We start from the raw sequence: 23,565 nt of genomic DNA on the forward strand, positions 1-23,565 counted from the left end.
TAAAAACATTTCTTTTGTCTGTAACTAATTTACAAAAAAGGCTTGGGGACCAGATTTACTAGTATTTAGTATGTGCAGGATGAATTTGCATATTAGAATCAGTCAAATTCGGTTATAGGGTAAAGTTTAAACAGTGACGTATCTTTCCAGGAACAATGGGACTCACTCACATACAATGTGAGTTATTTTTTGGTGTGTCCTGAAAGAAATTAGTATCTTGGTTCTAATTATATGGAAGATGGGGACGATTTGGAAAACTGGGGCACTTCCTATTGCACAAATATGCAAAAATCTGTGGATACAAACATTATTTATGAAAAATTATGGGATTCTGTCCACAGAACTGCAGTCAGAGGGCTTTTATTTTAAATCAGAAAGGAAAGGTTGTGTTAAACAGATGCATGTGTATGTCCTCATGCCTGAGATGGCAACAGACATTGAAACTTTAATGAAAGGAGGTATTAAGTCAGTATGACCGTTTAAACTCCTTGTTCACTGTCTGCTTTTGCTGAAAACCACGTGCATCACACTGGCAAGTCTTTCTCTAGATCTTCTCTCAGCCGAATGGCAGCTGAGGTACATGGGTCACAGAGAAAAAAAAAACAGGTTCTGCGACGCTCACACACTGCTCAACCCTGCAGTGTGTCCCGGGAGTAGTAACATTTCTTTATTTCTTTACCTATAGAGAATGAGGCCCCCTGCTCTTGTAGGTTGGATAGTCACCAAAAAAATGTATTCAGGGGGTTAGCCAGAGAAACTTTTTTTTTATCTTACTTTTTTTTAAATGTAATTTCCAACTCATCCCTTTTAACCTCAGCCCTACTGCAAAACACACCATTAACAAACTCAAACGTCGACAGCTAAATCCTTATCAGCTAAAATCAGTAAAAGATAAGTTTGTGCTGTGGGAACAAACATGACAAGAACAAAAAAAATAATAAATAAAATAAACTAACTTTCATTTCTGACAGTGAGATAGAAATATCAGTGCAACTGAAAAATAATTTAATGTTTCAGAACAAGGAGGAAGAAAAAGAAGAGGACGGATGCAGGACACAGAGCGGGCATGGCTGACTCTCTGGTACACACAACGTAAGGTATATCACAGGTTACATTTGATCAAAGTTAACTCTAATAAGGCCCAACATAAAAGTGTTAAAAATATAATGTTCCTTGATTGTACCAAAGTGACACAATAAATGTATGTTTTACAGCCTTTAAATAGCAGCCAATCTACCTTATAGTATGCTATTGATAATACAAATATGATGTATAGTTATAATTCAACCTAACCAACATTGTCTTGCACACATGGGTCTAAGAAGAAAAAGATCATCATCCATCCTCACATGGCGACATGATGATAAAATCTGTCATGAATGATGAGTGTAACCAAAGTCTGATGTTTTGTGTCTCCTACACAGCCGGACATGTGGCTCTCTGTTTACCACAGAGGGGCTCTGGTCAGCAGCCCCTTCCAGCTGTGAGAATCTGCCACCTGCAACAAAGCGGGACAGTGTGTGCAAACACGAAACCAAAAAATAATGACGTGCAGTTTGAAATGCAAGGACTCAGGGTTCCGACAGTCATGGAAAACCCAGAAAAGTCATGGAATTTCACATTCACATTTCCAGGCCTGGAAAAGTCATGGAATTACTAAAAACCATTCAAAGTTTGGGGAGTCATTAAATTTAGGTGTGTGTAATTACATTTTTTTCAGTTATCTTCTATGTAATGTAACAGAATGTCAAATTTATTTTCTGTAGCTGACAACTTCACATAGGTTTCCTCATTTCCTTGCTACATATCATAATTTCTAGCTCTATCCAAACTAGAGTTTGGATGTGAAAGTTTGACGAAGTGCAAAAAAGTATGAAGTGTCCTTGAAAGTCATGGAAAAGTTTTTAAATGTTGTCCATGAACATATGTCGGACCCCCGAGGACTGAAGAAACTATGCATAACACTTGGATAAAACATGGAAACATTTGTTGGAAGTGTCTCTGACACTGTTGCAGCTAAATACTCAACTCTAAGTTCAGTTAAACTGCAGTGTGCAGTTGTTGAATAGATAAAGTTATGTTGGATCAGAATGACTCACCTGCATTCTTTTATGAAGAAACCTCAGCTTCTGGTTGAGACATTCAATCTCCTGAGACAGGACAGAGGCCGCGGTCAGGTGGATTCTCAGATGCATATGAATGTAAAATGTCTCTTCGGAATTTAATCATAGCACAAACTGTGTTATTTTTTCACATTTTCAAAAATTAAGTTAACATTTCCTGTGTGTAGGTGGCCTTGGTCACACCATAGACAATATAAAATAATGGATATACCCACAGTGCATTTACAGCTACGGTTTACTGTGACAATGTTAATGCTGTTTTCGCTATTTAAAAACAGATTTAAAATCATTTAAACAAAATGTACTCAATGGAAAAACATACGGCTCCTGGGAAGGTCTTTTAGTAAAAACCTGAACAAGATTTTAGGTGACCAAAGTGTTGCAATGAACTTTTATGAACTGAAAACACACTGAAATAGCAACAGCTATTGCTGTGCCTAAACCCTATGAATCAAGGGTTATGACATTGTTACGTTATCTAACCAACCTTGTTGCCGTGGCACAAACATCCTCTTGGACTCAGGGATGAACTGATTAGTATTTGGTAGTCAAAGGTTAAAGTCACTGTTACCTCAAAAAAACATAGTTTTGGCCATAACTCAAGAATACATATGCTAATTATGACAAAATTTCACACAAATGTCTAATAGGACAATATGATGAAGTGTTGGCATTTTATATCCAAAAAGTCAAAGGTCAACTTCATTTTGATGTCATAATGTTCTATAAAAACAGTTCTCTGACTATTACTCAACATCATAACTCAGAAACAGATGGGGAGACATTGGCTACTTACCGGGCTGTAAATATGTTTCTTTTTTGCTGTAAATTTGGGCATTTTAACATGGAGGCCTACAGTGATTACTTCTGGAGCCAATCTTTAGCACTTTTGTGTTGGCCTCTTTTTTTAGCTGCAGGGGTTGCCACTTGGGTTACACTCATGAGAATGTCTGTGTTATGACTGATGTCGTGTTTACTGTTGTAAAAGGCCCAGAGGAGAGTTTAAATACCTGGCTTAGTTTTTCAGTGCGTCTGAGTTTGATCTGAGGCAGGAGCTCCTCCAGTCTCTGAATCTGTAATAAAACATTGAATCTAAATTCATGTTCTAGAAGCTGATGAAACTTTATGATCCAGAAAAAAACGGAAATGGCATGAAGAAACTGTTAATATTTGATAAAATAAGAGACTAAACCTTTTACAAGAAAAACTTTGCTTAGATTAACCAAACTTTAGATGTTCTCATTTGTGTATATATATATATATATATATATATATATATATATAATTATTTCATATTCAAAATGTTGCATCTGATAACTTTACCAAATTATGATTAACATGATTACTACATTAATTTCACTATTATTCTCTTTCTAAAAAAGATTTACCATAACAAAGAAAATGTATTAACTGTGTTTTTCTGCATTAGATCATCTTCTCACTGATACTTTAAAACATACTAAATGGCTATTTTAAAGGACCTGTGGTTGAACATTTTCTCCTCCAGAGAAGGTCATTTTAATGTTGCAGCAGCACTGCTGAATACATGAAAATGAGCCATTCATACTGTTGTGACACCACCACAAAGTTGAGGGGAGAAAGGTATTCTTGTTTTTTTTTAAATGGTTCTACAGTGAAGTAACCTTTAAAAAACTTAAAATGTTGCAGCTCTCTCTCAGCTCTCTCTCAGCCCTGCTGACTCTGCTCAGGTGAAGGGGGCGTGGCCTTTGTGAACAAAGGGAAGTGAATTGTTTGGGGAGGGGATTTAGATTTTTGTTGGCAGAGGAGGAAACAGAAGAAAGAGGTGGAAGCCAGGTGGCCTGCTGTGAGGGAAGCCCTCTAATGTCTCTGTTTTCTGCTGTTTCCTCAACCAGCTGGAGGGAGAAATATAGTCAGTGTGTGTGGAGGACTGTGAATACAGAGCAAACTAACAAGTTAAGACTGGACTGTCTGTTTTCCTGATTTCCCCGGTGAGTTTGATTCCTTTATTTGAGTATTTTTCCTTTTTTTGCAATGCACTGCTTTTTTCTGGTTTTCTATTTTTGCATGTTGAAAGGTGGCCTTTAAACATTTCTGTTCTGAAGTGGATAGAGGAAAAGTGATTTGAGTTGGACAATTATTTACACGGACAATCCTCCAGTTACTTTTTCATGGCTCCCACGGATCCTTAAAAAGTCTTAAAAGGCATTAATTTCTTATATCCATAAATAAGGCCTTCACTGGTATTAAAATGTCTTAAATCAGTCTTTCCAAAGACCTAAAAAAAGCTACAACGTTGGAAAAAGTATATTATTATTTTTTTCTGGCATTGCAGTGTTAAAAAAAAAAATGGAAATGTCAATAAAATTTTTAAACCAAATTTAACAGAATGCAGCTGAGTAAAGAGGAACCAACAAAACAACATCCATGTACATTTACCACATCCAATAAAATGAAAAATAAACAAATTATTTTAAGGTAAACGAAATGAATGGTTTTTTTTTGTTGCAACATAATATGTTCATTGTTTTTATGTGTTCAACTCATGAACACATAAAAAAACTTTTAGTTTAACAAAATTTCAGCATTTAAAGTAGATCACCTAGCTCTTTACTTAAAAAAGCCATATGTTATGATTTAGTTAACAAATGGACAAAATTGTCCCTAATCCTATATTGATCTCAGTTCATGTTTCTCTTTTTCCAGTTGTAATTATCATAAAATTGGTCGTAAATTTAATTTGAGTGGCATTAAACAAGCCCAAATTTAACTTTCTTAAAACTGTAGGAACCCTGTTTTTTTTTTTTTTTTCAAATTGTATTTTCATTTTGGGAAGCGTTTATCATCTTAAATTGTGTTTGAGCCTCACCAAAGTTACCTTTTGTTTTTTATTTTTTGGTGTCAGTAGGGAGTTAAACGCAGCCTTGTTACTTGTGACTTATCCTTCTTTAATCAAGTTAAAGTTTGCAAAGTAGCTCATGAATTCAAATAATAACCAAGCTTTAAAATGAAGCTAATTGTTATACTGCACCATTTCCAAATCACAAGTTATGCTATTAGCACTATGTGGTTCCTGGGTCTTACCCTCCTGTCGATAGTCTGCAGTCTGGTCTTCATGCTCTTGTTGATCACAGTCATGGGGATGGTTCTGGCATTAGGACGCACTAAAAGAAATCCGACAGACACAGACATCATCATCAACATCCCTTTTTCCTTATTTGTGTTTCACTTATGCAAGAATGAATGGCTAACAACTCAGTCAGGCACAAGTAAGGAAGTAATATGACATTCTTACAGCAACTGCCATGCTTTTTGAATATAAAGGAAACACAGTGAGAAGCTTTAGAGGTGCTCATTACTTGGTGCTATTCTATAAAAAGCTGTGTTATGTAGAAGCCCAAATGACAGGCCACTGTCCACAAGAAAACACCATCAAAGAGAGAGACACTCTTACCATGCTGAAAGATTCTCACTACCTCAAGCACATAGGGCCTGTGGTGAAAAACACCAATAAGTGCTTAAGAAATAAAGCATCTGAATAGGTGAGCAGAATGATGCAGTCAGAGGGTCCTCACATGTGTTTGCTGTTAGCGGGGAGCGAGCTGTTCAGAGGGATCAGACAGCCACGGTGGTTCCTTATCTGCAATAAAACCAAAGCACAGGTGATCATTTAAAAATATCTGCTACAACCATCATTTTTCTATTGTTTTAAAGCAATACTTGACCTGCAAAATGGCCATTTTTTATATCAATTCCTTAGTAATTGCACTTAAAAAAAATTCTCACATGCCTCCAAAACAGTCTCATGCCCGGCCATGCAGCCGTTGTACCTTAAATATGACATCAGAAGAACTCAGCCCAAAGGAAGTGGTGATAACCTGAAAAAAAAAACGAACTCAAAATCAAGAGATATAACATCAAAATATACTACATTGAAAAAAAGACAGTTTCTGTTAGTTTATCTATTTATAAATTAGATTTAATATTTAACATTTCTTGTTACAATTACATTAAATAGGTGAACAGGAACATACTGAGCAGGTGGACAGATTGCACACACATTTTTTGCACACCTGTATGATCTCGGTGACCTCAGCTGCTGGAGGAATGGACACTTCCCGCAGAGCCACCACTCTGTCATCTGCATCACATAGAACATGACGTGACCACTTTCAAATACCTCACCTTTTATTAGTGTTTATGTTGTAACTACTGACTTTACAGACAATTGCTTTAATATTTTTCTAATAAGCCATTATCGTGAACAATCGTCAGTTCATTACAGTGAATAATTTGACGCCTGACCTGGAAAAAGGGCGGCAGGGCAACTGGACAACAACCCTTTTGTTGTCCCCTTCCACTTAAAAATGTGTTTTACATATTGTACTTAACTTTGGATGTGGGACCCTTGCTTTGCTGAGCGATGTAAATTTAGAGTTTGATGCTAAAAGGCTGTTTTCAAATTCATCTGCTGGAAGAGGAAAGTTTCTCTGAGCTCTCCTTAAATCTTTCAGTTTCAGATGTGAACATGCGAATATGACTTTGTGACATCGCAACTACTACGATCCAGTCACGCTCCAGTATGCAACTTATATAGCTGTGATGTGGAAACTTTAAGGGATCGTATCTCGTATCTTTTTTTGAAGTTAGCTTGTATGAGGTACTCATCCACATACCAGGTGTCAATCTGCTCGCCTTTAATTTGAAGCTGCAGGTAAGAGTCTAAAACTGAAGCTAAGCTATGTACTGCTGTGGACTGAGGTAGCAGCAAAATGGATTTTAGCATCCAAAAAAAAGTCCCACCTAAAAAAGAAAAAAAAAAACATCAGTTCAAGTGAGCACTATTAAGAAATTTTCACATTTTACCTTGTTGTCAGACTGATTTCTGATTTAAACCTTTATATCGCTCATTTCAAAGCCAGACTCCACTGATTTTGGCTCTCTGAACACAGAGGTTGCTGCCTACCACTGGCTCAATCAATTAATTTAATTAATTTTTTGTGTTATTGTTTGACTTTGGTTTTAAAAGTGATCAGCTTGGATTCACCAAAGTTACACTAACTAAACCAGCAGCTCCTGTGTTCAGTAAGCTTAAATGACTGTTTTTGTCAGTGAAGATTGGTGGCTTTGACTTGAGCACCTGTCGAGGCAGGCTGTATCATGGAAAGGTAAAGCTGTAAAAAATTACTTTCAATACAGTGTACACTTAAACTGTTAAATACTTTTTTTGGCTCTCCTGCTACCTGTCCAAATTAAGCATGTGTGGAGGCCATCCACTGTATATAATACACTGACTATGGATAAGAACCACACACAACTCAACTTCAAAAATCCAAATATCTATCCCTTTAAAACCCCCAGTGCGCATATGAATTGCTTTGTTGACCTTTTTATTTTCACATTTTTTATGTGAAGCACTCAAGGCATATGATGTCCTGACTGCAAAACACTTTGTGTTTCATTTCTTATATGAAAGGTGCTATATAAATAACGTTTATGGTATTATTATTATTATTCCAAATAAACAACAATAATAATAATAACTCATGACTGTTTCTTAATGACCTATCAACACTTATATCTGCAGACCTGAACATTTATTATTTACTTTATTTATTGACTTTACTCACCAGCCAGTAATTTTTCACAACGTGGCAACCTAATAGTTGTTCTTATTTATGTTTTGTTTTGTTTTTTGTTGTTGTTTTGTTTTTTGGTCTGATTAATAAAGTATTCAGAATCTGAATCAGAAATACTATTGATCCCCAGGGGGTAAACTGTGGTGGGGGAAAAAAGAAAAGCAATTTAAAAGCAAGAAGAAGTCAGAAAACGAGCAGGAGCGATTGCAACAGGCAATGTGCATGTTGGCGCACACGCACTACTTCACAGACTATTTATTTACCAGTAAAACGAAATTAGACGCGCGCACACACCTGCCAAGGAGCTGTCAGGAATCACTTGGTTGAGCTCATCATCAGATTAAATAGTATTTTCGTTCTTTGTGATTCACTTTAATGTGATTCACGGCTGCAGCCATTCTGCCAACACTCAGCAGTCACTCACAGCTGCTCTCCTCTCTGACCAGGTATTCATCCAAAGCTTCACCTCTCACACCAACTGACCATCTGCTGAAGTCCTCAGAAAAATGATTCATGTCCGAGTAATGTTGGATTTATACCACGACTGTGACAAATACATTAGAGCATAATCTTCATCTAGTCTTCAAAGGGTTAAAGAGGCTGGTTGGCATGGAAACATGCACGCACAGAGAGAGTCCATCAGCGACTAAAAATCATCGATCATAAAGTAGGAAACTTACAAAAAACATACACACCGTTCTTGTCAAGTCGTCTCAAAGCGATCCAGGCCTTTGATGCACGCGCTGATCTGTCAAAACTGATGTTGGACATTTTAATCATCCGAACAGCAGCACGAGACACATGAATACCTTAAACATCCGGTTAAAGACTTTCAAAATAAGTCATAAATCTGCACTCAAATGTATAAATTATGAAGTGTGTAATTTGCGTAGTCCCATGGATAATGCAGCACCAACTGCACAAAATGGTGTCTAGTGACTGGATAGTCTGAGATAAAGTATGAAGTATGAAGATAAAGAGAAGATAAATATTTTGTTTTAATCTGCTCTTAGACAACAAACAGTCAACCCTCTATGGTGTGCATTATGGTGTTAATTGACAAAAATAATTTTCTCATGAAATAGACCATATGACCATAATTTAGAAAAAAAACCCAAAACAAAACATTTTTTAGGTTACTCCTTAGGACATGTTACCTTAAAATAACACCATACCATGATGGTTGTTTATTACAATATTCAGTAACCTTTCGGTTTAAAAATCATGCCATTTGAAATTGAAAAACATTAAAAATTAACTCTCCTCATCAGTTTTGTTTGTGGGAACATGACCCTCAGACAACCACTGTGGAACAGACCATAGGAATTAATGAATTAAAGAGTTTAAGCATATGTCTGCAAACTTTACATAAACAATTTATCAAACTAAACTATTCTAGCTTTGTTCACAACAAAATAGTGAGTTATATTTCAATGTTAAATTATCATTTTTACATTTGAATGCCTGTTTTCAGTGTGCTGGTGTGGGTCTTTCCTGACATACTGTATGTCGCTGTATGTTGCTGCTGGTTGCTATTGTTGTCTTCTAAACAATAAAATTCTGATTCATCCTCACTAACATCAACTGGGAGAGCTAATTTTATTTCTTCAAATTTGGTACAAACATTAAATTGGACTCAACAATGAACTGTTTGGAATTTGGTGGTTGAAGGTAAAAGGTCAAAGGTCACCTCACACCTCACTTGTGTGTGACCTCACAAAACATGTTTTTGCGCATAACTCAAAAATGTATACGTTAATCATGACAAATTTTCACAAAAATATCCTTTCAGATATATTGACGAAGCAGTTATTGATACGTTAATAATACATTGGATTTATATAGCCCCTTTCTTTAACTCAAGGTCGCTTTACAAACAAAAAACAAAAAGAAGAGGGCGGGTGGGTGAAGGCTAGGAATAGGCAGAGGAGAAGAGATGGGTTTTGAGGCGGGACTGAAAGACGGCGAGGACTCAGAGTCACAGATCTCTTTGGAGAGGGAGTTCCAGAACCTGGGAGCAGCCCCGGAGAAGGCTCTCTCCCCAAAAGTGCAGAGAATAGTTTTGGGGCCAGAAGGTGAAGCGCTTTGAAGGTGAGGACCAGGATCTTGAGGATAATCTGGTGCGAGACACAGAGTCAGTGAAGGTTTTTTAAGACTAGGGTGATGATCAAGATTTGGTGCAGGTGAGGACTAGCTGTCGTCTATTGATGGAGGTGGAGCTTATGCCATAAAGGAGTGAGTTGCACTTGTCCAGATGGGAGGAAATGAAGGCGCTGATTAGTGTTTCAGCAGCAGGGGGTGTGAGAGAGGGTCTTGGCAATATTGCGGAGTTGATAGAAGGAAGTTTTGACAACTTGGCGGATATGAGGCTCAAAGGAGAAGATCACGCCAAGGTATTGAAGGCCTTTTAAATCCAAAAGGTGGAAGGTAAACTTCACTGTGACATTATAATGTTCTGCAGAAACACTTTTCTGACCGTTAGTTGATGTCGTATCTCAGGAGCAGAGGGGGAGGCCTTTGGTCAGATATTGAAGTGGTGACAGACTTCACCCTCATCTCCTTTTTTCATTCTTCCCATGTTGCTTGAACATGTTCCATCTGTTGAGTCAATTTCTTTGAAGTCCAGCTGGATTCTGGGTGACCAACAGCCACACTCTCATTTTGGATTAACCAATCAGTCATTGAGTTTCTATCATATTCCTCTGTTGAGCATCGCTCATTATGCCTCAGGTGCTCCTTATTCTTTGGTAGTGATTTGGTAATTGGTGCTTCTTTTTTTTTCTTTTTCTTTTTTAATTGGCTGTTTTGACCAAGCAATTATTTATTAATTTGATTTATTAGGAGTCAAAAATGCTAAAAATATTTCTCTAAATAAACCCATTAGTATTGCCTTTGGCTGTGAATGAAAATGATCTCATCTAGTATTTTTGTAGATAACACTGAATAAATGTACACTAGTTTTTCTTTCTCAGTAAATGTCAGAGAGATACAAACTTCTGTTATTTTGCAGTTTGTGAGTTAGAGATTAAAATAATTCTTCCATTTTTATTTTGAAGTTTTGGTACAGACCCACATGTTTACTGTAACTGGAATGACAAATTTGCCCTTAAAAACAGGTCCAAAATGTTTTTTCATTGCAGTTCAGCCGACCACAGCTTTTCTCATATTTTACATAAAATCACTCAGTACTTTGTGGATCATGTCAGACAGAACAGTGACAGAGGTGAGATCGCATTTTAAATGTGGTGTGTATCGGATATCTCTGGGTTGAATTCAGAATCTTCCTGCTTTCACCATGTCAGAAAATTGAAAACTATAAAACTAAACACAACAGCATTATTTGTCAAAACAGTCTCACATAAAGATTAATTTGGTAGCTGTTTGGGAGCTTTTGACCTTGTCACATGCTCAACCTTTGCATGATACTGTGCACCTCTAGGACTTTTATAGTATAAAAAACTAAATGTTTTGTGTTTATTTTACTTTACAGTAATTTGTCTCACTTTGTTTCATCTCCACACACCATGACCACATTTTAGAAGTTAGTCAATAAATTTATTGACATTTAAAGTGAAAACAATAATACAGTAATTAATAAATGATGCAATGTTATTTAGACCAGATGTTTGGCTGGTTCATGACATGTCCTTGTTAATGTGGAACAAGGAGGAGAAAGCTTTTCCGACCCTCCTAAAGAACCTCTTGACACGTCCTGCCTTCTTTCTGCTGGTCTTTACTGCAACATCTGAGCAACAACAAAGAAGCAGGATGTTAGTTTGATCCACACTATAAAAACAAGAAGACTTTGACAGCTTAAGACATGTGACGTACCAGGTTGGATGAGTGCTGCTGCACCCTCCTCATCCTTCTGCATTGCAGAGACATTTTCTGGATGAGGAGAAAGTCTTTCCTCGTGAGGAGTCGTGTCATCAAATGCAAGATTGCAAAACTCATAAGGGTGGTCGCTCTTCTTCTGAGGGGAAGGCTGCTGAATGACGACTGGCGCCGCCTCTTTTGTGTCTACAGTCAGGTTTTTAGTGTCCCTGTTTTGGCTGCTGACAGTGTGCTGCTCCACAGAGAAGAACGGATGTTCCAGCACTTTGAGGGGGGTTATTCGCCGGTTTTTGTCCACCAGCAGCATCTGTTTTAAGAGGTCCACGAAGTCTTGCAGCTCCTGCTTATAGGCCTTGTGTTTAAAAGGCATCAGCTGAACAACAACAAATTTAGGTTAAAACCCGTCTGATTGGATTATTGCATTGCAGTCAACAGAGACATACATTTTAATCAAAGATATCCTGGTGACAACATCAATGACTGACTGGTCGAAAGAGACCACCTACCTTCACTAAGGCTTCCAGAGAGCTGAAGTGATAACATCTGGTGTCTTTGAAATGATGCCCAGTCTGTCTGGCAAACTCCTCAGGAGACTGCAGAGAGACAGTATTCAGGTTACATCATTTATTCTGACAGACAGACAGAAAGACACACAGACACACAGACACACAGACACAGAGCTCAGTCACCTCACTACACTGTTGGCAATGTACGTATTTCCAAACCACAAGTACATTACATTTGCATGTTTCATATGTATCATATCAATGTTTCTAAAGTGAAGTGATAAGCCTATGTGAGCTGACTTTCTCACTAGGAGTTGGTCAGGATGTTGGATGGTGTGCCAGGCTGCAGACCACTGATTGAGACCAACAAACAAAATTTATTGTGTTACTAAACAATTTTTATAGCAGCTTTTTAGACACCAAACATGAGTGTTTCTTATCTAGCAATTGCTAATTTCCACTTGAGATAGTGCCGTGAAAAGCATTCCTTATTTACCAAGACACTGCTGTGTACATTGCTGTGTTTAATACCAGGACAGCACTACTAGCGACTAATTTTTAACCGTAACATTGTTGCTTTTCCCAGTGGGGATTACCTTAAATCAGGTATCTTAAGCCTCAGAGTTTCAACATATCTGTTATATGACTATGTTAAAATGCAGCATTTCTGTGGTTTGCAGATGCGCACAATGCCAGACTTTTTTGTGGTGATTGGCTTAAGCAGACAAACATACCTTCAGTCTCCAGGTCTGCTGGTTAAAGGTGCCCTGAATGTGAAAGAAGCACGTGCTGTATTGTCCACAGTTCATCAGATAATCTGGTGGCTGTCCCAGAGCGTCCACGATGAATTTCATCTGGTCGTATACGTGGTTCCCGGGAAAAAGCGGGTAGCCCAGAGCAAGTTCTGCAGCCACCAGGCCGAGAGACCACATGTCGATTAACTCTGTGAAGAGCTGACCCAGAATGACTTCTGGAGCCCTGAGCACAGAAAAGAAATATACTCAGCGTCATGTAAAGATAACCCTTATTATTTTTTTTTAATTACAGGCACAAACGTCTTCTGTTGGCCACTAAACTGGAGACACAAAGTCACAGAAAGTGTTTTCTTGTCTTCACTCTCTGTACTTACCTGTACCACAGACTCTGCACACATGATGCTGAATCAGCATCAGCCGTGTAGCGGGCCAGACCAAAGTCAATGAGCTTGACCTGCAGCGGCTGCTGCCTGCGGTCCACGACCATCACGTTCTCAGGCTTTAAATCAGCGTGCATGATGCCCAGGGTCTCAAGGTGGAACAGTGCTGTGGTCAGCTAAACAAACACAAATATTGAGATTCATTAGGTCACAACAGTGTACATCATTAAGTCCTGATTATCCATTGAATTGAAAAATGATCCTTCTGAGAACAGCAGAGAGGACAGCTGCACATACCTGATGAACCACTGGGCGGATCTCACTGATGGACAGAGAGCGGTGAGGTCTCTGCTTTGTGTAGTCATGAAGACTTTGGTCCAGGAGCTCAAACTCCAGACAAATGAACCCTCCATGGAGGAAGACGCCGTTCCACTTCACCAGGTTACATTTGTCTGAATCCAGAGTACGCAGCTGTTTGAGAATTTTTATCTGTGGAAGATAAAAACATTTCGATTTTTAGTGTTTGCTGTCACCTTACAGATGAACTACATGGCAATGATTTAAGATAGAAGGTACAGAAAATATTTTAACATGTTACTTCAGTTTTGATAAATAAAGCTTTTACTCTACCTCTTCCAGTGCTCGTTCGGTAAAGACAGGGTTGTCTTTGGTAATTTTGACAGCCACCTTTGTGTTGGTCACGAGGTCCAAACACTTGGCGACTTTTCCAAAGGTGCCCTCACCGAGAAAAGCCTGCACCTCAAAGCAAGAGGCCAGCAGGGCTCCCTCGTGTATCGGGAAATCTGTTGAGAGCAGAGAGGAGACAGACGCAATGTGAAGTTCAAAGTTTTCACATCAACACAACATCTAACAGCACATCTGTACTACACACATTTAGACTTTTCAGGCTGTCACAGTGTTTGTCCTGATTTCTAATGCAAGATAACATTTTTCACTTGATGCTTTTGTGCCTGAATGCAACCCTGCACTGCGTACTGTACATAAAATGATTTAAAACAGCCTCTGAACATCTCAACATCATTAAACTCAAGTTTTCACCAATTAAAATATAATAAGACATTATTTCAGTCACTGTTTGTCACTTCAGCTTTTCAGTGCATAAACTACATTTCACTGGTGCATCAGTATGTCTAAAAAAAGGAAAAATAAAAAATAAAGACCTAATCTTGTACTACAAGGAACAAAATATCAAGATAGACTGAGTCCCATCAACAGTTTGTACAAAAGGTCATTGATATTACCACATTTCTCTGAGTACAATAAATGCAGATTGATTTAGATTTTATCAAAAAAGCATGCAAACTCTGTGAGTGCACCAAATTATCCTACAAGATTTAGGATCCAAAAAATGATATTTCCAAATACTATTTCTGTATTTTGGTACTGACATTACAGTCTGATATTAATCAAAAAAACACAACTGGTAAAAAACTTAAATGTTTATCAAACAATTAGCTATTTTTACTTAAAAAAATATACATCCATGTGTGCAATGTAGGTATCAATTGATAAAAGGCACATTTCTTATTTCACAGCCATAAAAATTTGAAATATATATTCACATGCCTAAATTATGAGTTTTCTGTGTTCCTCAGTCGTTTACAGTTCAATAGATTTGATTTTTTTATGCAATTCACAGCTTACCTGACATATTACTCGATGCCATGAATTGTTTTGAAGCAAACTCAATGCAAATGTAGAATCAGGAACGAAAACCAACAGAAATTGTCTGTGTAGTCTCAGTAGATGTGCACTTTCAGCTGAAGTCAGTTGAAGGAATGATCAGTTCTGTCAGAACTGTCTATGATTCCAGAGCATCACTGTGTTCTATGTTATGACATCACATCCTGGTTTGAATAGAGCTCCTCAGGCCCTGAGCAGACAGCAGGCACTGCTGTTTTTTATCGGTTATTTACATATATAATATAATATAATATAATATAATATGTATATTTCAATGGGCTGAGGAGTAACAAGTGAAAAACAGTGGTAGAAAATAACTAAGTACATTTATTCAAGCACTCTGCTTAAGTAGTACTCTACTTTTAGCCTGAATATTTCCACTTCATGTCACTTTATGCCTCTACCTAACAACATTTCAAAGGGAAATATTATACTTTGAAGTTTAGTTTACGCCACCTTGACCAACTACAATATTAAAATGCTTAATGCATAACACATGAATATATAAGAACAATTTTGTCAATTTTGTATTAAAACAGTCACAGGGGCGATTTATGGCCTTCAGGTACTTCATCCAATACTGCATCTGCTGTATGTTCTAGCTCACACATTTATTTTGTATTTTGTACATGCATGCCAGCGTCTGGTCTTAAAGGGGATTTAGTGACACCTTGTGTTTAGACAGGAAAGTGCACTCTTTGTTTTGGAGGAGGGACGTGGACAGACCGGGGAAACTTGCTGTCTGCTTGTTGTGAGAGGAAGTTAGGACTCAGAAATGGCAGCGCAGGGGGAATTCTTCATAGGTAAATCCGTTTGTTTCAAGTGCTGTTTACTGTCTGCTGCGTATGTGTGCGTGCGTGTTGGACAAAGTGTCCGGAATGCCGTGAACAATGAGGGCCTTGTTCTGCAAAAGTTCAGCACACAACAGTTAGTCTGCAGAGAGCAGATGTCAGGAAGGACGCTGTGTGTGACGGAGCAGCAGGCTGCGTGCAGGCGATACAACACATGAACGCTGAATGTGTGAAAACTGTTTTTACAGTGTGATATTCTGCGCCCTGATATACGATCACTTTGCTTGCATGTGTTCTCTATGTCACATGACTGAAGGAGATCAACATGTCTGTTTCATTCAATATTGCACAACATTTATGGTGCACGCAGGCATTCCCAAGATCCCATATTTACCCAGTGCTGGGCCTGGAGATGTCATGTGCTTCAAACACTACAATGCAGAGGAGGTACACGCACGCACGCACGCTCGCACACACACACACACACACACACACACACACACACACACACACACACGATGATGTTTATTATTATACATATTGCACACTTGGGGGCTATTGCACAAAAGTAGAATTTAGATATCCAGTACTATTTAGTACTTTAATGAATTACAGAGTGGAAGTCTAATTTAATGCAGCCTTATAAAAAGGAATAAAAATAAAGAGGCCAAAAAGACCATGGAATAATTATGAAAGATGTTTATTTCAGATCAGAGTGACAGCTGACTGAAGAAATCAGGCACCAGGATTAAACAAGCCTGGCTGTTAGCCTGGTCAGGAGCAGGCGAGCTGCACAGAATAAATCTCCATGGTAATTTATGTGCCTCTACTTTCATGCAACCAAGTTGAGGCTAAATTCAGCCTGGATACCTGGAAAATCCTGGCTTAATCCACTATCCTAGTTTTGTGCAATGGCCCTCTGCTTATTTGTAGAATCATGTGAATGCCATCTTTGAAAACTGTTTTGTGAGGGTGCTGGTCTGAGATTAGTGTTTCTCTGCAGGTGCTGATGGGGAGGAAGATGGCGGACTGGCTGAGGTTTTCAGTCTGCTACTGGCACTCCTTCTGTGGCACTGGTACTGTAACACCTGGCCTAATACTCATACTTGTTATCAAAGCCAAAGTTTGTATGTGGGGCCCAACTGGGTAGTAAAAAGGGTTTTTTTAAAAAAAGGGGAGGCCCTATATGGGATTGTCCATGGGGTCCATATTGGCCCCATGCAAATTTTCTACATGGGTGAGTCACCCAAGCAGGCCCCAGATAAGTTGCCCATTTTGGGTTCATACCCACTTTATTAAACCCACCCTCGTAGGTAATTTGCACAGGGCTGTTATGGAACCCATTGAAAATACTACCTACACAGGCCCCGTATACCATATACAAATGTTGGCTGGTATTGTCTTATGTGCTGTTCTAGCTTCTATGTTTTTTTAGATTCTTGTTTTAAATAAACACATCTTTAATTAAGGCTAACAGATATTATCTTCCTTTTTAGGAGCTGATCCTTTTGGGTTCCCGACCCTCGTCCGGCCCTGGAATGAAGGAACTTCGATGGAAGCAGCCAAGAGTCGACTCCGGGCTGCTTTTGAGTTTTTCACCAAGCTAGGCGTGAGGAAAACCACTTCAATTTTACAATGAAAACCACAGTTTCACAAGGTTGATTTCATGTTTTACTGTGTTTCCTTTTTGACATCTGCTTGTTTTCGCAGGTGAAATATTACACATTTCATGACAGGTAATTGAAAATTATCATTTTTATGCCAAATGTATTCTCTGGTCTTGCATCATGAAATTACATGTACTTCACATTTAGGTGAATGATGGTTTAAATGGAGTATTAGATGATCTGCAGTACCTGCAGGACATAATGGTGTCCTTTAAATCCTTCTTTGTCCACCTCTATTGTGTAAATAGCAGCAGTAAATGAATCAAAGCGTATTTAAAAGTAATGAAATCTAACAAGGACTAGTATTCGATGTTTTTTGTGCATGATGACATTCTGAACAATGTCCGTCCTCTGTGTCCTGCAGGGATATGGCTCCTGAGGGCTCCACCCTGGAGGAGTCCAACAGGAATCTGGATGAAATCACTGACCTGGCTCTCCAGCTGCAGAGCCAGACTGGAATCAAGGTGCTGTGGGTCACCTGCAACCTCTTTGCCCACCCAAGGTCAGTGTTTTATCCAGACAACCTGACAGTCAAATCCCGGGGTTTAGCAGGGAAAAAACTTCTTCCTCATTTGGGCTGTAAACTTAAAAAAAACATAATATATACACCTATTTTTCAACAACTCAAGTGATGCACAAACATTACTTGTTTAAGGAAGACGCACAAAACCTTTATTTTACAGAGGTATAAAAATGAGCAGAGACTTTGAAGACGGTAATGTCTGTCCATGACACAGTATGACATCTGCATTGTACGTACAACTTGAATTATTGCTTATATATTGTGTGTGTGATTGTGTATGTATGTACGCATATTATGTTTAATATATATGAATATCTGTATATGTATAAATTCAGTGGGACATGTCCGTGTATGTATATAGTATGTATATATATTAGGGGTTGACTAATATTGGTTTGATACTGATACCAATTGTTAGTGGTAAATAAGATGATAACTGACATTTTAAACCGCATTTATGCATTTACAATGAAAATGAAAGTCTTTCTGTCAATATTTAGAATTTGAAATATATCAAACTCCAACACAAAACTTTGTTCAGATGTCTTTAGCAAATGTTTAGTCAAGACCTTTCCACATCATATACAGCAAGTTCCCTACAACTTTTTTTAGAAAATACAGTTCACTGAAAATTTAGATTAAACAATGAATGAATAAAAATAGCTCACTGAGGTTGTACAAACTGTAAATTCCTCCCATGTTGACACTTTCTTTTCATGTATTAGTTATTTTTACTTAAAAAAACTGCCTTTCCTGGTGTTGGTTGAGTGTAAAACGCATATTTTTTCATTAATTAATTTTATTGGCGATCATTAAAATAAAATAGGATACAGATAATTAACAAAATGTCAAATATCAACCTGATAAATCGGCCAGGCCGTTAATCTGTCGACCCCCTGGTGTATATGGATATGTCTGTGTATGTTTGCGTGTCTGTAAGTCTGTGTGTGTAAATATGTAAGTGTGAATATATGTTAGACATGAAGTTAAAAAAAATAATTAATTGATTTCCTGAGAACAGGTAGGAAATAATAAATACCTTCTCCTAATCCTTTTCAAACATGTAAGATGCAATTTCTTGTTGCTTATTTGAATCTATTTGTTGAGTTGTTTGCATAGGTTATCATCCATTTTTGTTATTGCCATTTTATTTAATTTTATTTTTTTCTGTTTGTTTGTTTTACATGTTTGAAATAAATATCTATCTATGTGACAGGTACATGAACGGTGCAGCCACCAACCCTGACTGTCATGTTCTGGCCTACGCCGGCGCTCAGGTTAAGAAGGGGCTGGATATTGCAAAGAAGCTGGGTGCAGAAAATTTTGGTATGACTGACTCCATGGTGTGACTGTGTCTAAATTATCACTATGCGCTTTGGATGTAGCAGTGTTGCTACTGCATTGCATATTTGTCTCCTCAGTGTTTTGGGGAGGAAGGGAAGGTTTCCTCTCCGTCCATAACACCGACGTCGCTGCTGAACTGAAGCACATGGCCAACTTCTTCAAAATGGCTGTCAGTAAGTGTGCACATGAATACGTGATTGATTCCAGAAATTTGGTTTCACAGTTTCAGTTTTATGTCTGTTTATTTGTCACCAGAGTACAAAGAGAAGATTGGGTTTAAGTGTCAGTTTCTTATTGAACCCAAGCCTAAGGAGCCCTGCAAACACCAGTATGACTATGGTAAGGTTTACAAAAAGAAATATGCAGTGGAATCTTACCGTCTTAACCTCCCAAGACATTACATTTTGGATTTGTGGCACCTTTTACTTCATTTTGGTCAACTTAGACCTGTTTTCCTCATCTGTGGACACTCTTATGTGCCATCTAGTGGTAGCAAAAGCACACTACAACAATCTATGTAAAAACAGCCATCTCTGCAAAGTCAGTCTACAGCTGACACAAAAGTGGACATGGTACATTGTACAAATCATGATCAAATTATATGGTTGAAAATGATTTTTAGTTTAATATAGCATACACATTGAGCAATTTTAGCAATACTGTCAGGCCTTTTGGATGACATTTGGACTTTATTATAGTCACAGCATTTCACACAGGCTATTTAGGATAGACAGTCAAAAAAAGACATTTCTAGATCGGAATGTAGAGCACGGAAAATTCATATACAGAGTTACAAAATGAGCAAATCATGAGGCTATTAGATAGGTTGCATTTGCAATTTAGCTTTTGTAAAACCATGTTCAGGTGTTGAAATGACCAGTTTTGAACAGTTTTGCATTTTAACAGTGACCCTCTTACCTAAAGAGTTAGAAAAGAAATGATACACGACAATTTTCAGACACTGAACTAATCAGTTTTATTCTTACTTGTGATTTTTAAGAATAAACCCGATGTCCCCATATGAGGACATCATTTTTTTCCCTCAGTGACTTACTGTTCAAAGACAATGTTTATTTTTTAAAATCTTATTTGGTTTTACTTCTGCCAAATAGCTAGGGAAAAGGAAAAATGTTTACCTAACAAAAGCTCTCGTCTCAGGAGGTATATGATGCATTGTTGCACGTCACTTTCTTCCACAGATGCTATGAGCGTTATAGGATTCCTGAAGCATTTTGGTCTGGAGAGCCACTTTAAGTTGAACATAGAGCCCAACCACACCACCCTGGCAGGACACTCTTACGAACATGATATTGTCACGGCCTCTGCGTGAGACATTTTCAACATTCTTGCAAAATGTTGCTGCAACACAGTTTCGGCGCATCCACAATATCTTTAACACTATGATCTTTTTACACTATGTGTCATCTTTACCTGCTGGTGAACAGATTTGGCATGCTGGGCTCTGTTGACTCAAACACTGGCTCTCCTGACCTGGGGTGGGACACAGACCAGTTCCCCATGGACATCAGGAACACCACGTTGGTCATGAAGGTCAGCTCATTTCTTTCATTTGTATCAGAACTTTATTGTCAGTGATGTTTGTGAAGGGGACATTTACTATGTGTACATGCACAAAATATCCTGGTTTTCACCATCATTACAAAAAAGACATCCACATTCAAAATGTATTTTCCATGAATATTGCTGTTTACATGTCCATTAACATGGGCCCATGTCCTCATATGTTGTTTATCACAGCAAAACAAGAAAAAGTTGAACGTATGGAGCTGCATGTACCATTGTGCACACACACACACACACACACACACACACACACACACACACACACACACATATATATATATTTGCCACCAGTTTGTGGGGGACTTGTTTGATCATGCAAACACAGCCTTCCTCTTTCCCAGCTGTCACATATTTGGTTGAATTTAAGTTGTGAGGTTGGCTGACCAAAATTAATCAAGTATAAGAATCAAACAAAAGATCCAAACACTGTATTTAAATCTCCCAATAAATTTAACTTTTGCAACGACTCGATCACAGATCTTGGTCAGGCATTTGCCTGCATATTTTTGTTGTGTTTATCGCAAGGAGAACCCTTTCACAATATATATAGTAATTTGATTCATTGTTTATATAAAATATTGATTAATGCAGCTTTAATGTCCGTATACATGTTGCACACTGAGTTAATATGTATATTTAGAAGATTTAGATTTTGAAATGAATTCTTTGGCTCACTGCTGTACAAGGTGACTGTAGATTAGAACAGTGATACAGGAACCTAGTTATTCTTTCATGTCTAATCTTCTCCAGACCATCATTGAACAAGGTGGCCTGCAGCCAGGAGGCCTGAACTTTGATGCTAAGGTGCGCAGGGAGTCCACAGACCTGGAGGACCTGTTCATCGCTCACATCGGAGCCATGGACGCCTTCGCTAGAGGACTCCGAAATGCTGTTCGCCTCATTGAGGACGGGATCATGGCCGGTATGGTTAAGGTATGTGTATTGGAGAATCATGGTAAAATAGAGTTAGATTTTCAAGTACAGTATCATCAGGAATCGTTCTACATTATGTTTGTTTTCTGTGATTCAAACAGGAGAGATACTCGAGCTTCAGCCACGGCATTGGACAGAAAGTCGAGGATGGTTCTGCCTCCTTGGAGGAGATGGAGGTAAGACTACCCAGCTAGCAGGGAATGTTCCCACAACATTGCCTAATGTTACCTACAAGTTGAAATAATATTTTAAAGAAAACATTTTATTCTAATGTTCAAAGAACATTTTAAGGATGGTTATTTTTCTATTAATGTTCCTATAAGTTTAAATACTGACTAAGACGTAGCATTATAACTGCAACATTCTGAGAATGTTTTGGTGATGTTGAGCGGTGACAGATCATATGATGTTCTTTTATAAAAAAGTTTCCTACAATGTTACATGAGAACAAAAGAAGAACATTTGCAAAGCAACATTCAGAACATGCTATTGAGGCCTGAGATAACAGACCATTTATTAATGAAAATTTTATGTAATGTGACACGTTGATAGAAAAAAAGTAACATTTTTTGAGGTTTATACAGAATGTTATCCTAACTTTAAAAAGAGCATTCTGGGAACTAAAAAAAAACTTTGAACCAAAATTTGTTGCTGAGTATTGGAGACTTGTTTACATAGCTACTGACACTTTGCATAACCAACTCTATTTTTGTTTTTTTCTACCTTTGTAATTAGAAAGAGTTTAATAACATAGTATCAGTAATAGTCTGAATGTAATTTAAACCCATGACAAAGGATTGCTACTAATGTATGGAAAACATACTAGTCTAAAACAATGGCTTATAATTTAGCATATTCATACTTTGTTTCTAGTTTCATTCTGCTTAAAACCATAATCAGCAGTATTTATGAACACTGCTTTTTGGCCAGTCGGTTGGGTATTTACATCTCAGAATGAGTAGTTTCTACAGCAAGTGAGAGATGACAGTCCCAAATATATAAGGTTTTTCTGTTTTGTTTTCTCAGGCCTACATCAAGCAAAATGGTGAGCCGAAAGTCACATCAGGAAAACAAGAAAAATATGAATCCATCTTTAATCACTACATATAATAATAAGCATCACTCTCCCATGTTTGAATAATGGTAGCCATGACCTCAGGTACATGGTAACCTTTGACCTCGGATAGGAGCTGCTCTGCTTTAGTGTTAGCGACAGAAAACAGAATGTTAGAAAGGTAGAACATGTTTTTAAACATGTAGAAATGTTTATTTGTAGTTATGTCGCTAACCCAAAAGTACACATACAATGCTGAACACTGCAAGTATAGAACTTAATTGCTTAAGTGTCCTTGACAAACTTAATCCAACATTTTAGAAGTTTTTGTGGTGCTTTTTACATATCACCTGGAAATGGGCACACTGAGAGGCTATATTCCCACTAGGTGATAACTACTAATATTTACTGTGTAAAAAAACATTTTCACAATGCACTTAATGAGTGACCATGCTATCTTACAAGTCATACAATCCAGTCCTCACAGATGTTAACTATGGAAAATAAAATGTGATAAATATTCATATACTTCACTGTATTTGCATTATCTGAAATCCTACAATGTGTATGTGTGTGTGTGTGTATATATATATATATATATATATATATATATATATATATATATATATATATATGTGTGTGTGTGTGTGTGTGTGTGTGTGTGTGTGTGTATATACATTTAGGTTTTATTGCTTCTTTAATTAGAAATGTTTCAATGATTTTATACATTTAGGTGATAACCCATTACA

The 23,565-nt window shown here is 37.7% G+C and overlaps 3 protein-coding genes across 5 annotated transcripts; 1 reads left to right on the forward strand and 2 right to left on the reverse strand.

Annotated features, from left to right (window-relative positions):
• Nucleotides 1-1,033: 1,033 nt before the first annotated feature.
• On the reverse strand, nt 1,034-8,569 carry LOC148188194 (uncharacterized). Of its 2 annotated transcripts, none has more exons than XM_088083895.1 (9): nt 8,422-8,530; nt 6,176-6,243; nt 5,933-5,980; nt 5,678-5,742; nt 5,557-5,594; nt 5,187-5,266; nt 3,134-3,196; nt 2,100-2,150; nt 1,034-1,498 (listed from the first exon to the last, which is right to left on the reverse strand). In XM_088083895.1, exons 1-9 carry the CDS (start codon nt 8,519-8,521, stop codon nt 1,445-1,447), a joined length of 567 nt encoding a protein of 188 aa, XP_087940021.1. In that variant the 5' UTR covers nt 8,522-8,530; the 3' UTR covers nt 1,034-1,444. The 2 variants fall into 2 exon arrangements, with proteins under 2 accessions (XP_087940021.1, XP_087940022.1); XM_088083896.1 differs by having other exon boundaries at nt 1,043-1,498; nt 8,437-8,569.
• On the forward strand, nt 3,945-23,340 carry LOC121946033 (uncharacterized). 2 transcript variants are annotated; one of them, XM_088083894.1, is made up of 14 exons: nt 3,945-4,093; nt 16,082-16,158; nt 16,715-16,787; nt 17,208-17,320; nt 17,422-17,447; nt 17,743-17,880; nt 19,118-19,227; nt 19,323-19,418; nt 19,501-19,584; nt 20,445-20,571; nt 20,691-20,796; nt 21,580-21,762; nt 21,864-21,938; nt 22,789-23,340. In XM_088083894.1, the coding sequence occupies exons 2-14, from the start codon at nt 16,129-16,131 to the stop codon at nt 22,870-22,872; spliced, it is 1,245 nt and encodes a 414-aa protein (XP_087940020.1). In that variant the 5' UTR covers nt 3,945-4,093; nt 16,082-16,128; the 3' UTR covers nt 22,873-23,340. The 2 variants fall into 2 exon arrangements, with proteins under 2 accessions (XP_087940020.1, XP_042346372.1); XM_042490438.2 differs by lacking the exon at nt 3,945-4,093 and adding an exon at nt 15,571-15,723.
• On the reverse strand, nt 11,471-14,050 carry LOC148188195 (homeodomain-interacting protein kinase 1-like; the record flags this gene model as incomplete). Its single annotated transcript, XM_088084884.1, has 6 exons — nt 11,471-11,948; nt 12,082-12,168; nt 12,816-13,059; nt 13,211-13,392; nt 13,514-13,705; nt 13,847-14,050. Coding segments are annotated over 6 exons (1,383 nt in total), but the record flags the coding sequence as incomplete, so codon positions are not given.
• Nucleotides 23,341-23,565: the final 225 nt, after the last annotated feature.

This window comes from Plectropomus leopardus, chromosome 11, assembly GCF_026936395.1.
Source record: "Plectropomus leopardus strain MGB_pleo_1.0 chromosome 11, ASM2693639v1, whole genome shotgun sequence".
In the NCBI taxonomy this organism is placed as follows: domain Eukaryota; kingdom Metazoa; phylum Chordata; class Actinopteri; order Perciformes; family Serranidae; genus Plectropomus; species Plectropomus leopardus.

What these genes read in the sequence shown, in the direction of transcription:
- LOC148188194 (XM_088083895.1), bottom strand. Translation starts at nt 8,521, where the DNA reads ATGATTAAAATGTCCAACATCAGTTTTGACAGATCAGCGCGTGCATCA. An exon ending in AGGTCACCGAGATCATACAG is followed by an intron (nt 5,981 to 6,175) that starts GTGTGCAAAAAA and finishes TTTTTTTTTCAG; the next exon opens with GTTATCACCACTTCCTTTGG. An exon ending in AGTGAGAATCTTTCAGCATG is followed by an intron (nt 5,267 to 5,556) that starts GTAAGAGTGTCT and finishes GATTTCTTTTAG; the next exon opens with TGCGTCCTAATGCCAGAACC.
- LOC121946033 (XM_042490438.2), top strand. Translation starts at nt 15,696, where the DNA reads ATGGCAGCGCAGGGGGAATTCTTCATAG. An exon ending in AGTTTTTCACCAAGCTAGGC is followed by an intron (nt 17,321 to 17,421) that starts GTGAGGAAAACC and finishes TTGTTTTCGCAG; the next exon opens with GTGAAATATTACACATTTCA. An exon ending in AACCTCTTTGCCCACCCAAG is followed by an intron (nt 17,881 to 19,117) that starts GTCAGTGTTTTA and finishes TCTATGTGACAG; the next exon opens with GTACATGAACGGTGCAGCCA.